Here is a 17,361-nt window from a genome sequence, read left to right as displayed (position 1 = left end):
GAAATTTCCTTTTCAATACAACTGTTAAAGATACAGGAGCCTTGTCCTCCTTTTCATATGGTCACCCTACCTCAGAGGTATAGTTCTCTCCTACTCAGGAGTCCTTCAAACAGCAACGGAGCAGGAATCTAAAAGGTCTTTTGAAGAGGAAATTTGGATCAAGAAGATGCAAGATTATGGCCACATGTCCTTCAAGCCAATTCCCTCTGTGGAATTCAAGCCAATTTCCCTCCATTTCAGAGGGTCTCCCTCAAGAGAGGACTTTGTGGGGGGGGGAGGCTATAGTAGATAGGATGGGTAGGAAAGCCCCACTGCATGAACAGAGTTCTGGACCCACACTATCCTTTTAAAATTGAATATTACCTTTTCCATTAAAAAAAAAATCCACTTTCAAATATTGCGTTTACAAAACGCAACACATTATGCATGAAACTAACTAAATAGCGTAATTTGTGCATGAAGGAAAAACTTTCTTCCTACACAGTCACTGGGCTAGCAAAAAAAACTGCTCAACTACACAAAAGGGCCAGGAAGAATACTGCAGGTTGCTCCACGGTTGCCATGGCTGCTTTATTGCAGTAGCATCCTTTCCATCACACGCACGCACAAGTTCTACTGCAACCTGCATGAATACACAGCTAACCTACTCCAGCTTTAATTCTTTTGTCTTCTTAAACATACTGTAGACACAGGAATGGAACCACAGCATAACAGTTTTAGTTTGCAGAGTTTCAGTGTGGCTTCTCTGAATGAGCTCAGTGCTGCGTTAATTCATATTTACTTGAATTATAGTCTGAAAAGAGTTGCTGGGGAATACTATTTTAGTAAATACATCACCCCTGTTCAAACATTTAATACCAGAATGCTTCTTTATACGCCCTTCTGCAACGATATCCTGACCTCTGATTCTGTAAGTCATCAAAGCTTACGACAATTCCTTTGTAGCATATACCTTGCCATACTGAGTCATCAGGAGTACTTAAAGCAGGAAGAGGGGAACAAACAAAATACTAACCTGTCTACCTATATTTAACGGTGCTACAAAAATCGAGGAACTGGAGTTCAACAATTAACGTGGACAATTGGCAAAGTCCCACAAAAATCCCACAAAGCCTTCCAGATTCTAAGGAGACCTTTGTCAACATTGTTGCCTGAAAGTCAATAGAGCACATATGTATTGATAAAGAGAGTGAGCTGCAATCAGGAAAAATGGGGCAACATTTGCCCTTACACTACAACCCAAATCCTGGTGGTAGACAAGGCCTACAGCGGGGCCACTTTTCTTTCTCCATAAAAGGAAATGGAGCATCTGCGTTTTCTCTTCTGGCGTTTAGTGAGACATGGAAAAGGGCTGCAATCAGGAAAGTCATTGATGGAAGGAACTGCATTTATCTCCTAATTCAGCCTCCCCCAGATGTGCTGGACAACAACTCCCATCAGCCCCAGTCATCACAGCCATGTTGGCTGAGGCTGATGGTAGTCCAACACATTGGGAGAGTGCCAGGTTGGGGAAGATTGTTCTAATCTAAGCCCTTGGGTCTGGGATGGAGGGCCAGTTTTACTAATTGCATCCTAGTTCCAAATGAAATCAGCACTGGGTCAGGATGTTTGGAGAAAATCCAGCTCAATTCTGTTGGGGCAAACCCAGTGGATTTTCTCTATGGGAGTTCAAACAACCACTACTTCTAATCTTTCCTGATATACCAAAAAGGATCCAGGATAACAAGTGTCTCCTATGAAAGTCAATTGGAGCAAGCTGCACAATGCATTTGTACATTCTTTAGCACAATCCCATTAAAACGAGTGGGTGTTACAGAAGTGTACAGCTGCAGAAATGTGCAGCATCCCCCCCTTATTTCTTTTGATATTCTATAAGACCTCTCTAAGAATAATATAATTCCCAAAGTGACCCCCACCCCCACAAATTATTCTCATCTCAATCAGCAATAATATTCTTCTGATTGTTTTCCCGTTTAGGTGAGTGGGAAGATTTTGTATTTGCGTAAAAAAATAGTTTAACATTTAATTATGAGATTAGGGGGAATACTACAAAGGTGTTGACTACACCTTAACTGCAATGAACTGCAAAGCATATAAGAACAAATACTTGAAAGAAAAAAGGCCCCTTAAATTTATGTTGCATATCATTTTCCAGTAAAAGTCAGAGGTCAGAAGGTTACCAGTTTCTGCTTCAGCTCTTCAACAGTTTACCATTCCAGGCCCCATTTTTACTAGGCTTTACTTGTGATGAAGTCAGCAACTTTTCTTTAAACAATAAAGTGGTTCAAATACTTAAAATTCCGTATGAAGATGTTTAGACACATTTAAGCTTGAATCCTTGCATGTGGACAAAAAATATATAGAACGCTATTTCAGTTTAAAAACTAATTTAGTTCAATGTAGGGCTTTAAAATTCTAACGAGTCCTATTCAACTTTTTTTCCACCACCACCCTTTTTTTTTTTTTGAACACACAATTCTTTTGTTGCCTTAACAGCACTTGAATGAAAGAGGATCATAAAACTACATTTAAAAGTTTCTACCTATTGTAGGTTCAGAGTCTACTTCAATAAAACAACTCTCTTTATATTCAGATTAAGGGTCCTTTTAACATTTTAATTGCATTTAATTAACATGAAATCTATTGCAATGGTCTTTGCAGAAGTATTAAAAAAATCTACTTTTTCATTTGTCCAAACATTGCTTTGATATAAAAAAAGAAGACAATACTAATTATGCATAGGATTGTGCAACATCAAACACACACATAAGAAGCAAACTAGGCCTCTACTCTTTCTCCATCAATGCATTATTATATTTGGTTTGGCTCTTACACAAAGTAATTTGGCATTCTAGTAAAATTGGCAGAACATGGAAAGGGAGGAAAGTAGCTGTACACTGGAACATATGTGGTCTAATTTTAATATTTCTCCATGCACTACACCTATATAAGTCCATTACAATACACATTTAGCTCTTTCCCTTCTCCCACTACTGGAAACTCTCTGTTAGCTACTCTAATGAAAACAAAGGTGGGCTGAGATCCACAAGTGGTGGGTCACCCTCCAATCTACACTGGATTACTTAGGATACCACCACAATTTTCTTTGTAAGTTTTTTTTTTTTGAAGAAAAAGAAAAAATGGTGTGAGATGGGGACTCAGTGAAAGAAAATAGGACTAAGGGCTCATCTACACCAAGCAGGATATTCCACTATGAAAGCAGTATATAAAAGGGAGGGGCCACACTGTTGCTTTATATTGGTATTAAAGTGCACTGCAGGATCTTCACTACTGCTTTATAGTGGTACTGAAGTGCACTGACAAGTGTTGGGGCCCATTGACACATCTACACCAAGCTGGATATTGCACTATGAAAGCGGTATGATAGCGGTATATGGTCTTCTGTGTCTATGGGCCCCAACAGTTGTCAGTGTGCTTCAATACCGCTATAAAGCAGTAGTGTGGCTCCTGCCTTTTATATACCGCTTTCATAGTGGAATATCCTGTTGGTGTAGATGAGTCCTAAGAGATAGGAGTAGAAAGAAGGGCACGCACAGGGTGGGAAACGTGTTAGGCCTATAACTCCCATCATCCTTCACCATAGGCTATGCTGGCTAAGGGTGATGGGATTTGTAGGCCAATAATCTGGAGGATCACAATTTGCTCAAACTTTTGTTTAAGAAGTGAAAAAGTGGATTAAGATGGGTGTTAGGGCTGAAAAGGTTGACGATTCCTGCTTTAGCTGATGTTTTACTTTTTAAAAGAAAACAATGCCAGAAATATGGCATATGTGTCTGCTATTTTAGCATGATGTATTAGTATAAATAAGAACTAAGCTTAACAACTTATTTGACTGAGAAGTGATTACAAAAGTTTGCCAAGTAGGTAACAAAAAGACACACGATGGCAAGGTCAAATTCCTTCATTTGAAGAGCATGTAGGTTCTGAACTGTTTGACTACTAAGACCATGGGAATCACTGGCCTACGGTTAAGGTCTTATTCTGCACTACAGCGCTCTCCAATCTTATTACCTCTAGGACTGGAAAGAACCACTCTCCTGGAGCTCCACTACACAGATATCTGATGATCAAGGCCAACTTGGATAGAAAATTAGGGGTGGCCATTCATAATTAGAGTTGACGCAAGGCTGACTATACGCTGTCACATCAGGCTCCAACCCCAGTGTTACTAATATTATTACTACAAAAGATTCATGTAATGCCACCATGCGAGGTCCTTAATTCAAGCGATGACCTGGATTCAAAGGAAGTCCCTACCTTGTTCACTGCTGTTGTCCCCACTGTGTGATGTATGGCCCCCACTTGAGGGCCCCGGCGTTCCTCCTGAACGTGTTGATGCTGTGTCGTCATGGTCTCTGTTCCAGGAAGGCTGTCAGGTAGAATTAAGCAAATGATTAAGAACAAAACAATCCATATTCTGGACATAGCACAGAAAATAAGGAACAACTAGCAAGTTACTTAAGGATGATACACACAAAACATATATTTTAAAAAAGAAAACACTTTGTAGGCTTGTTAAATGGTCAGTTCCCTGGGCCCAAACTAAAAACGTTAAACTATGTAGAATAGAGATTATTGTATATGTTAAAGGAAAAAGATGCTTGGTCACCTTAAAAAGCAGTGAATCATGCTCTTGGAAAAAGGAAAGGAACCTCTCGTGCAAGCACTGAGTCATTACTGACTCTTGGAGGGACGCCAGCTTTCGCTGACGTTTTCATGGCAGGCCTTACAGCAGGGTGGTTTGCCGTTGCCTTCCCCGGCCATTATTACCTTTCCCCCAGCTAACTGGGTACTCATTTTACCAACCTCAGGAGGATGGAAGGCTGAGTCGACCCGAGCTGGCTGCCTGAAACCAGCTTCCGCTGGGATCGAACTCAGGCCGTGGGGAGCGTTTCAGCTGCAGAAACTGCTGCTTTACTGCTCTGAGCAAAAATTAATATCCCTTGATTAAGTATCCACAAAGCCTCACCTTCCCAATTCTCATGATCTGCTACTCTAAGAAATCCAAATTGGACAGTGGTCTATAACAGGGTAGTTTGTTGCAAAAAAAATTGCAGACAGAAGACAAACATGGGAAAAACTTAAAGACATAATTCACAATTAGGCCTAGGGTCCCTAATAGCTAGTATGTGTCAGCTGTTTGCCGGATGGTACATGGGCAAATGCATCAAGCGTCAGGATAAAAATGAAATTAGAGAAACAATGGCTTCACGTGGACTGTTTACACTCAGCCCCATGCCGAGCTGTCTTGTACCGCTGAACAGAAAACAGATGTTGCTTCTTATCACTGGGTGCGTTTGAAAGTAACATTCAGATAGGAAAAATTGGCTGTAAATTAAATTCTTAAGGAAAATAATCATGGCAACAATCCTCCCATGTCTCCCTTTATCACCAGAAATAATTTTAATTAGCTTTTAGTACTAAGCTTTTAAAAACATCAGTGACTCACTGGTCATCCTATACAATTGTGTGTTTGTGTGTTGTGTGTAAAACAGAATAGCTTGCTCTTTCCTATGTTACAATATTGACCACAGAGAGTTGAGGGGGAGGTGGGGAAACAAAATCATCGTTATCCACCACCATGTATCTATAAAAGACAAATCAAAACGGATTATTTTAATGACGTGAATTAAAGCAGAGTAGACAGAAGGAAAATCTGAATCTACTGGCTGATCTCTCTGGGTGATTTGCAGTAGATCAGCAAAACTTTCTAACTCTTGACTGTTGAACAGCAGTAACAAAATGATGCTCCCCCCAGTGTGTGTGTGTGTGTGTGTGTGTGTGTATGAAATGAAAAAAGCTGTGGACTGGAGGGGTAGTAACTTGGGGGCTGTCTTGACGTCATCTTTGCCCTGGGGTCAGTGGCGTAGCATGGGTTGCCGGCGCCCGGGGCAACGCAAGTATTGCGCCCCTAATTCGTGGACCTTTAGCACTCCCTGAGTCCCTTCCACCAGTCTAGTATTGAATCCCTTACCCACCCACCCCAAGCACATGCATTATATTTTAAGAAAATACTGATCTATTTAAAGTAAAATTAATTTAATACTAGTATACCGGTACTTACATTTATTTAAAATCGCCTGGTTTTAATATGTGCAAATTTTTCAATAACAGTATTGAAATCTACATTGAAATCTCTCTCAATTGACAGTATTGCTAGGTTACTCAGTCTTTCTTGGGTCATTGTAAATCTTTGATACGTTTTAATTAATTTAAGTTCTGAGAAACTTCTTTTACAACTGGCAGTTGAAACAGTGATAGTTAGAAAGAGTCTTAATGTCACAACAAAGTTTGTCAAACTCTCTTGCAGCTTCTTCTTGTACACCCACCGAAGCAAATCTAAAGCTGTCCAGTTAGCAATCTGCTCATCTTCCTCTTCCTGCATTGTGCACCTGATTCTTTTTTATTTAGCATCATGGCTGATATGATGACCTTGATATGAGAACCGATCACCTTGCAGGCTGCATTTCCTCCCAAACGGGCCTCTCTAGCACACGCGTCGCTGCTCTGTCCTCCTTCTGGATAACTTAGAAGGTAGCCAGAGCAGCAACGCGTGTGCTAGAGAGGCCCATTTGGGAGGAAATGCAGCCTGCAAGGCCTTCCTGACCTGTGCGCAACAAGAAAAATGCTGTAAAATGTTGCGTGGCGACGTTTATTTGCCCCATCTACACAGTTGGATCTACACAGATTTTAATTTTTTAAATTTATTATTACTATTTTCTTTTATTTTTTGGAAATTTTTGCACCCCTAAGATTTTTTGCCCAGGGCAACTGCCCCTGAGCCCCCCCCACACACACACACTACGCCCCTGCCTGGGGTGGCTCTAAATCTGTGGTATGTCAGTTAGATGACCGTGTCGCAGATTCAAAGCCACCCCAAGGCAAAGTTGCGCAGTTTCCAAAGCGAGGTCAGCCTGGCTCTTCCACCAGTTTGTCCTCGCCTGGAGCCATTCCGGGGGGCGTTCCCGGGAGGAAGGCAACCTCACATTGGTCGCCAGAAGCCATGGCAGGGGGAGGGCCTGGTGAGCCTAAGTGCCTCCAGAAAGCCCGCACTGCCTCCCCCCTTGTTAGGACAACGTGCTCCCCAGAATTGGATTTATGCATGGGAAGACTGTGAGCTCCATTCAGTTTTGGTATTCAAAACAAATGCCTGGGCTCAGAATTCTTTCTTTCTCAGGGGTGATTGTATGCATGTTTAAACAGGAAAAAAGTCCTACAACTCCCAGCATGTCCCAGCCTTTTAATTAAGGTAAATCCTAACTTTAGAATGTGCTAGATCTGACCAGGTTCAGCATAATCCTAAGGGTCAAACTAGATGTGACAGGCCAGTTACATTTGTTTACTCTTCTATATAAAGTGGATAGTCAAAATCTGCTTTTAATATCAGAGGCACTGAGGTGAGGAAAAATGAACCCCCTCTGCCCCCCACCCCAGACTGCACTGTCACTTCCAGGATCTTTCTTTCTTTTCAGCTGATACAGAAAGTTGAGGAAAGTGCCTGGAGTGAAAGACCATGGAGAGTTAAGGTAGACGGTTCAGCCCCTTTTGCCTGTGCATCTTTCTAAACGTAAAAATTATATTCATCACACACACCGCGCTGCATGTATGGGGCAAACACATAAACAACAAATGTGGAAAGAACATGATTTAGTTTTAGAGCCCATGCTTTGGATACAGGAAGTCCCAAATTCAATCCCCAGCATCTCCAGGTAGGCCTGGAAAAACACCTGCCTGAAACCCTGAAGAGCCATTGTTATTATTATTATTATTATTTATTTATATAGCACCATCAATGTACATGGTGCTGTACAGATAACACAGTAAATAGCTTCCATAACATAGAATCATAGAATAGCAGAGTTGGAAGGGACCTACAAGGCCATTGAGTCCAACCCCCTGCTCAATGCAGGAATCCACCCTAAAGCATCCCTGACAGATGGTTGTCCAGCTGCCTCTTGAAGGCCTCTAGTGTGGGAGAGCCCACGACCTCACTAGGCAACTGATTCCATTGTCGCACTGCTCTAACAGTCAACAATACTGGGCTAACTAGGCTAATGGGCCAGACAGTATATGGCAGCTTCCTTTGCTTCCGATGTGGCTGCCTCCTAACTCATCTAGTTTGGCTCCCAGAGCATGGATCTTTAATAGGACATTCACACATCACTCACAATGTCATTGGATTTAGGGGAATTCAGACTTAGAGGTAACAACTAGGTTTATGGGTAAAACAAACAAATCAAAAGCACTATAAAATCTTTTCCTAGCCAATTAAAACATACCTTTTCCCATCTTCTAAACTCCTGTGTACAACATGCACAGTCCAATACAGTCACAACTATATCAAGGCAAGACATGGGAAAACCCCACACTGTATTTTAATGCTACCAATGCAGAGACTTTAAAAACAAGATGTGCTAATTGATCCTGTAATTGAAAGATTGATGTGCGAATTGTGAAAAGAAACGTTCTTTTACAAATCCGTGTTTTCTGCAGCATACCAGAAGAATGTTGTAAGAGGTAATCTGGAACACATGCTCAGAATGCAAACAGTTAATGCATAAATTTTCAGTTTGTACAACTGCAGCTTTAAAAGGGGGACTTGTTTATTCAGAGCTCTGCAGAAAGAATGGTACAGCACCCAGGGGACAGACAATGCCAGGCACGACGCCCTGGTGCCTCAACATGTAAAAGGATGTTTTTTCTATGTGCTACAAATCCCACTTGAAAATATAATTAGAAAGAGAAAATGGCAAACTATTGCATTAACTGTAATTGAAGAAAAGGCTAGCAAGGCATGTGGGAGGTTGCAAAAGCCCATGGGAGTTCCAGGATGCATCAGATCCTCAGAGTTACATCTCCAGGGTGCACTCATGCTATTTATGTTGCTCTTGACTACTATTGTTGACTAGTGATCTGACTTGTAATTAATAGAAAAGCCACAGATAACAAGGTAAAATATTGAACCGCCACCATAACCTCAGCAGAAATGTTCATTAATCTGATTAGAAGTATGACACTGTTTAAAGGAAAGGGTGGCTGGGAGCTAAAGAATTATATGCCATGCTATAAGCAGTGGGCAGACTGTCCTCCTTTATGTGACAACAGACCTGAAATATTCACTATCTTTTAATGAGCTCCACTGATTTATTCAGCTCCATTCGGTTTACTCCCCCACTTTTCTACTGTGCGGGATGTAGATTAATTCAATGCTTAATTGTTTAGTAAATTCAATTTTCCACATTCTATTCTGCATAGCTTTAGCTGAGGTTCTTAAATCTTCAGCAGTGAGCCTTGAGCCCAGTGTTTCTGATCTGTGCCTACCTTTTTTCAATCACCATTTTTCTTCCTCCACCACTTAATTCACCATGAAAAGATTTTCCTTGCTGGAAATTCTGATTCCGCTATGATCTGTGAGGCATTCCGATTCATTGCATTTCCATTGTGTTGGGTCTTAGATGCTGGGCTCTTCTTTTCTCACAGTTATCGCCACATTATACAGTCACTCATGCAAGAAATGTTGGATTCCACCTCAGTTTATCAAAATTTTGTGCATCCTTTGTGTTTACATTTCTGTATTCAGAGGCAATAGTTAATATTTATGCCTGTTCACACTCTTATTCACCTGTTATTTTTTACCTGTTGAAAATTAATAGACTTCTAAAAGTTAGGAATGCCAGAACTGCTGCTGCTTTTTTTTTAAAGAGGACATTAAAAAAACCTGCTCAAGTGATCACTAAACTTCACTAGGATATATCGTTGATCCATATCACTTATGGATCAACGACGACACACTATTTTATATTTTAAAATTTTGTATATCAAGTGTTATATGAATTATGTCTATATGCATATGTTTAACTTCTGTAAATTCTTTGTCTTTCCATATTTGTTGCTGATTGTACTGTTGTGTTGTTTGTTTTATGCAAAGGCCATTGACCAAAAGCAATAAACTTGACTGACTAGGAATTCTTTCTCAGTTTTACTAAATTAGTTCTTAAACACAAGAAGCAGACTGAGCAATATCTTTGTTGAACGGCAAAACACAGACTTCTGCTCAATGAACGATGAACACATACACCCTATACAGACAAAAGTATTGTAAAGATATAATATTATACTTTTTAAATGAATGTATGATAAAAAAAATCATAGGAGTAAATGTGTATTTGTGAACGTAACAGGGAACAAGAAGATATTTAAGATTACACTATCATCCAGATTCTCCCTTGTAGAAGTCTTCTCGCCAATGTGGAAATTATATAGGTTCTCTGTTCACCATCCTCTATTTTTGTCCAAAATATAAGAACCAGATTTTATTTATGTTAGCTTGGAAACATATGAAGAGTTTCAATTCAATAGCTTGTGGTTTTAGGGAATATATATGAAAACACATATGCTATAAAAACATATTCCAAAAAAACTACTCTAAATATAAATGCCATAATGAAGACACAGATCTTTCTATGCTTAAAGTTCTGTAGCCTCCCAATATTGTAACATTCCCCCCCCCCTCTCTCTTTACAGACTTCAGCCAAGATGCTGGTATAGTGACTCCCAAATGGAAAGAAAGTATGTACACAGATTGTCAGCCTCTCTCACAACAGATTTGATCAACTAGATCTGCACAGGTTAGGCCAAGGGGGTCTCTGTGCCCCAGTTCCCCCCCCCAAATTTGGACTATGTTTTTCCATATTCTGAATATTTTTTCATAGCTGCCAACAGCGCTCCCTTGTGCTAATGTAGACAGACACCTTGTGCTTAAAGAACAAGCAAGCCCATCCTGCTGTGCTGCAATTCCATTATAAAAGGTTATTATCACAACACATCAGGCATGTAGAGCTGCACTCATGAAGCAGATCCTGTGAAGGCTCAAAGGACATTTAAGACGACGCATTCCAGTCCCTGGCCTTGCAATGCCCCATCACAGATGATTTCTGTACCACGTAATGGCTTAATGTGCTCTTCCTATAACACATCTGACCATCGTGATTGTTCCCAACACAGTAACATCAACACACACTGCTGCACTAATGCAATATCCAAGGTTTGCTCACAACACTGGCATCAGTTCCCATTATAGGTCTATACATTGTTATTAACGTTGTAGACATTCTGGTTTTCCCCTCAAGATTCTACAGTCTCTCTCTGTAGAACTGCTAAGAACTTAAAATTATTCCAACTATATAGTAAATTCTAATGATGCCATTTTACTGATGCTGTCCTTGCCTTCCCCTGCCCCCCCAATTCCATCTACTCATACCCCTCATGTTAAAAGAATGTATCAAGGATTGTAAGATACATATAAGATTTAGCAACAAGAGCTGCAAACCTTAAACCACATGTTCTGATGTAGTCCCAATTTCATACATAGTGGGAAAAGTAGGGGTGACTTAATTTGTATACAATTTGTGGGGCAATCTGTCCAATGTAGGTTACACTGTATATCATCTTAGGTTCAATCGCTACCTACCAAAATTAACTACAAATAATCTTAGCTTCAGTATAGTATTTCATAGTTCTATTTGAAAAATGACCGGAATTCCCTGAGCCAGTTCACTCACTCTGCAACTCTTTAAACTCAACAATAAGATGTGAACTAATTCTGTTGTGGGTGAAATAGTACTTTATGAGTTGCATAGCAAGTACGCATGCAGCTATGGACACTACATACTAGCATGCAACAAGAGCTAACACTATTTCATTCTGCATTGCTGTTTGCTACATTTTTAAACTTTGGGCTAAAAACTCTTATTTCTGGGAAAGTTAGGAGGGGAATGACCAGCTTAGTAATAATAATATGCACATTGAAAAGGAAAGGAACCTCTCGTGCAAGCACTTGAGTCATTGCTGACTCCTAGCGAGACGCCTGCTTTCGCTGACGTTTTCTTGACAGACTTTGTAGCAGAGTGGTTGCCATTGCCTTCCCCAGTTGTGGCTACCTTTCCACAAGCTAGCTGGGTACTCATTTTACCGACCTCGGGAGGATGGAAGGCTGAGTCAACCTGAGCTGGCTGCCTGAGAACCAGCTTCCGCTGGGATTGAACTCAGGCCGTGGGGAGAGTTTCGGCTGCATTAACTGCCGCTTACCACTCTGTGCCACACGAGGCTCAGTAAAATGCACATTAGAAAGAGCTATATAAGTACTAAGTGTTTCATAGGCATTAACTTTGTTGTAATTCTTGTAGCAACCCTGTAAATTATGACAGATTATCTCAGTATTGCAAAGGGTGTGTGCGTGGGGGTGTGAAGCTAAGAAAGTGTCCTGGGCAGGATCTACACTACTACTTTAAAACGGTTTAGAACAGGACACACTCCATATACAGTTTTCAAAACATTTTCAAAGTGTCATATCTTGTTTGGTGTCGATCTGGCCCTGATTAAGCCATTTAGTGAGGTTGTGTCCAAGGCAATACTCAGGGAATTCTTAATTGGTAGAAGAGTATTTTAACCACTCTTTTCAATAAACCTGTTTTCTAAAACAGGCTCACATGTAGAGGTGACGACTTGGGTCCAGAATATCCACATTTTGGGAAATGGAATCAAGAACAGCATATCAGGAAGTACTCTCCTTCACAAGGTAATGCCACAGTCATACCTATGCAAGCATAGAAATTGCCCTCTACTGGCAACAGGCATTAAGGATATAAAAAGACTTAATTACTACTACCGCTGAAATACACGTAGAGCTCAGGTCAAAGTATAAGCTATTATCTACCGAAACCTGGGGATGCTACAGATTATAACATAATATATGGAGGAACAGGAACAGAGTCTTCATTTTAGGGGATTTACACACATTGGAAAGCCAGGCTATTGGGATTCAGAGTGCCTGCATCCACCACCTGAGACAAATTCTTGGCCAATTCAGCTAGCAGCCCACATCTCCTTGATAGATCAAGTAGGACCAGATCAGTCTTATGCAGCTCACACAATGGTTTAGGAACACAAATAGGCTATATACTTTAAGGTGGATTCCTGCATTGAGCAGGGGATTGGACTCAATGGCCTTATAGGGCCCTTCAAACTCTACTATTCTATGAGTCTATCTTCCTGGCTCCTCCCATTGGATTCTGGATTCTGGCATTTCAACCACAAAATCAACAGCAAACCACGGATATGGTGCCTTCAGAACTGGTTTGGCTGAGACTGTGGCTGCTATTTGCCAAGGTCCAACCAACCACCAACCCCAGTCTCCAAAAGGAGGAACAAAAATATAGTCATTCAAATCATATATATGCAGGAAACTTGAAATGTCACAAATTTCTTTCTTCCCTGAATAAAGGATTCTCTGTACAAAATTTCAGCCGCATATTTTTTATTATTTACACAACCAATTTTCAGCAATATCAAAGCACCAGGCAAACAAAACCCAGTGTGGAATATAAGTAAGTGAGACTAAAATGAATGACAGCTCTCAAAATGAGATCCACCTCAGAGGCACATCTGCAACTAAGCAGATGAGCAACTATTGCCACACATAAAAAAGGGCAACTCAAAGATATAAGGCAAGCTAAGGTCAGATGAACAAAATAGTGGGGGTGGGGAGGGGTGGGGAGAATCCTTCAAGGGACTCCTTGCTTCAACATGAAAACCTCATGTCAGAGACTCTAATCACACTGTCAGGGCTTCTTCGTGGGACTATTTTCTACAGTACATTCTGGAACATACATTTTATCCCCTCTTCATCCTTCTATTAAGAAATTTGGAGTGCATACTCCCCTAATACTGTCACAAGTCTGCAGGTAAAATACACATGGTTAATGAAAGGTTAGCACCAACTTCTTCCCAGCTCACATAAGAAGTTGTTGTCCCCGCTTTTGTGGTGCAGTGATAAACTACTGCAGGAACAAAGCCCACAATCTTTTCATTAGATGTATATGGCACAGGGCTGTTCTATCATTTGAGGAATTCAATACCAAGTAACGAGTGTATCACTACCACCGGTAAAGCATAGAATCATAGAATCATAGAATAGCAGAGTTGGAAGGGGCCTACAAGGCCATCAAGTCTAACCCCCTGCTCAATGCAGGAATCCACCCTAAAGCATCCCTGGCAGATGGTTGTCCAGCTGCCTCTTGAAGGCCTCTAGTGTGGGAGAGCCCACAACCTCACCAGGCAACTGATTCCATTGTCGTACTGCTCTAACAATCAGGAAGCACAATGGAAAGAGAATACAATATATAAATGACAGCAATGTAAATAGTAATTCCACACTATTATCACTAGTAGACTAAACATTGGCTATTTCCTGCTGCAGGCAATATACATACTACCCACCCAGCCACTGGCCAGGCTGCTGAGATGTCATTGGTTGTTCGAACATAGTATGAGGCTGAAAAGTCAGTCATGAAACAGTGACCGTTTACATAGCTACTGTGAAAAGTGAAGGTTCAACTTGTCTAGGTGAAAATACACTACAGGTGCTAGAAGTAGGAGGGTCTGAGCACTGTTGGCAAGATGGAAGTAGTGATGCTAGGAAAGAAGGAACTGCTGGGAAATTTCATGGATCCTTGAGCCAAGTAAGATAATGGGAAATAGAGGGGGCGATATTTATTTATTTATTTATTTATTTATTACATTTTTATACCGCCCAATAGCCGAAGCTCTCTGGGCGGTTCACAAAAATTAAAACCACAGTAAAACAGCCAACAGGTTAAAAGCACAATTACAAACTACAGTATATAAAGCACAACCAGGATAAAACCATGCAGCAAAATTGATATAAGATTAAAATACAGAGTTAAAACAGTAGAATTTAAATTTAAGTTAAAATTAAGTGTTAAAATACTGAGAGAATAAAAAGGGGATATCCCAGGGATCGCCCTGGGATCATCCCTGTGCATCCGTATGATGCACAGGGGATCCCGGGGGCAGGTAGGGATGATTCCTCCCTTGCCCCGGGATAACTGGGACAGCTTTAATCCCAACTTTTCCTGCGGAAAAGAGACCGCGGGATGTATGGGAAGCTGTCCCTGTTTTGTCCCGGCTCCTCACGAGTAACGGGGAACCAGGCACAGAGCCCCTCAGTAGCTCTGTACCCATGGGGGGGGGGATGAGCGGGAGGGCTTTTTTTAAAAAAACCCAAAACACCCAACATTTTTGCTGGAGCGCTCATCTTTAAAAAAAATGGTGGGCGCGACATCCTCCATCCTCCTGGGACGTTGCGCGCTGCATGTAGACTGAGGGGGAGGATCTCGTGATCATCGTATCGAGAGATCCTCCCCCCTCCATCAGTAGGTCTAGCCAAACCCTCAGACAGCAAGTGGGTCTGCTGAATTTAACCAAATACGTTGAAATAACCATCCAAAACTTTCACTACAGGCCTCCAGCATATCTAATAACTTGTGTTTGTCATTGGCAAACATACCTCGGTTACAAATAAATTACGTCTCCCTCAATAAATCTATATGAGGACAATCTTTGTTCTCTGGTATAAATAATCTTTGCCTTCCATGGACACCCACTTGACACCATGTAAATTTCTCCTGCATGCCATTGGACTCAATGCACCAGATACTGCATCTCTTTGTAAATTTGGCAGGGAGCAGATTAATGTTTAGAGCGCATATATTGCTTTGACATCGCAGCTTTATGCATTTTGAAGGTTTCTGTACCTCCCTATCAGGACAGAGTACAACGAAATAATAACGGTAGCATTCAGTACAGTTGGAGCTATGCTAACTTTCATGTTACAGGATGTACTTTTCAATTCAAATACTCTGGTATATCCTTTGTTTATCATGCTACTGTGGGGGAAAGGTGCCCTCTCCCTGCACTAACCTCTCTGCTTTCCTACTGTCTTGTATTCTTAGAATGTCAGTGTGCTTAGGAGGTTGTAATACTCAACTAATAATGATGACAATGATGCTCCCTTATAATGCCACCCTCAACGGGAAACAGAAAAGGAGCAAACGTTGCTTTCCAGGTGGATACCTGCACTGAAACTTTCATACAAATATCCTGCATCATTTTAATACAAGGAGGAACTCCATTATGTTTACACAATTAACTGGCTAGGTTTGCACTGGCATTTTACATGACATTTTCCTTTGTGTGTGCTTAAGCCACAGCAGTTGGAGGTAGTAATTGTTTTAAGCAACTCTCAGTGCCAAGTCTCAGAAGGAAGACACACAAGTGGCAGAAAGGAGGGTGAAATGCACAGTGTTTACTTATCTCCTTTTCTGTCCTCACTCAGCCCTCACTTGCCAACTTCGTATCCTCTGTGTGCAGAATTTCCACATGCAAAGGAACAAATACTAAATATAAGTTTTAATCTACATATATTTCGCATGAAATGATATATATTGAAACTTTATGCAAAATCCTCAGACTTTAACTCCATCAAAGGATTTTTTTATTATTATTAAGATTCTACGCCTGGTTCTAACACTTCATTATGTGAAATACTAGAATTTTCACCGCTTTTTTCCTTTGCACTAATGACTTTGTCGTTGCATTGATTTATGCTAGTGCAACGCTATTAGCGCTAGAGCTGCACCATCTTTTAATTCTATCCATAAATTCAATTTAAATAAATAGAGCCTTACTTCCACATGAAGGGGACCCATAAGAATATGTATGTTTTGCCAAAACCAAATGGATCTGCCATCAAGTCTCTGATTTCAATGGGACTTAATCACACTTTTGCTAAGTTTGTCCACTGAACCCCTTTTACATATTCATTTACTGGATTCATGACAAATCAGAGCAGTTCAGAAGTAAGAAGCCACAATGAAGCACACAGAGCTATTAAAAGTATAATATAAAACTAAAAATTCAGCTGCAAGGTAAAACATATTAAAACTGTTTAAACAAAACAAAAAACCTCAGAGGTCTCATCAAAAGGACCTAAACACCTGGGTGAAGAGGTGTATCTTAAGTAACCAACAAAGCAAAACTACTTACATGCCCGACCTACCTCCAAAGGCAAAGAGAGTTCCAAAATGAGGCACCACAATCAAGAAGGCCCTAGTTAAGGTCACCCCTCCCTGTGCATTGACCATAGGTGTTGGGACCATAAGCAGGGCACCCCACTAAAGATCTCAACAAATATTTGTTCCACAACCATTCAGGGTAGGGGTGGACAATCTTGAGATGTCCGAAGGCCCCAGACCCTGCCCCCCCCTCCAGACCACAGTCTGCTGGGCAACCCCAAAATTATTTTTAAAAATATACATCTTTGTTTTAAGGAGAAAATGGCATCTGGAGCACTATGGAGCTCCAGAAAGGAACTTTTGGTGCTCTGGATGCCATTTTTTTCATTTTAAAATTCCTTTTTGGGGTGCAGGGACCACATTGCAGGATGATGATGGTAGCCGCTTGTGGCTGATGGGCCTTGTG

At 40.9% G+C, this 17,361-nt stretch overlaps 1 protein-coding gene across 2 annotated transcripts in view; it reads right to left on the bottom strand.

The window, feature by feature from the left end:
• The window catches only part of MEIS1 (Meis homeobox 1), a 196,323-nt gene that overhangs the window by 149,008 nt on the left and 29,954 nt on the right, over positions 1–17,361 (bottom strand). For both annotated transcript variants that reach the window (XM_063115999.1, XM_063116000.1), the window contains exon 7: positions 4,279–4,390. In XM_063115999.1, coding sequence (XP_062972069.1) covers positions 4,279–4,390 — 112 coding nt within the window. The remainder of the gene's footprint in view (positions 1–4,278; positions 4,391–17,361) is intronic.

This window comes from Elgaria multicarinata, chromosome 2, assembly GCF_023053635.1.
Source record: "Elgaria multicarinata webbii isolate HBS135686 ecotype San Diego chromosome 2, rElgMul1.1.pri, whole genome shotgun sequence".
In the NCBI taxonomy this organism is placed as follows: domain Eukaryota; kingdom Metazoa; phylum Chordata; class Lepidosauria; order Squamata; family Anguidae; genus Elgaria; species Elgaria multicarinata.
The sequence above is the reverse complement of the archived record's forward strand: the minus strand, read 5'-3'. Positions and strand labels throughout refer to the sequence as shown.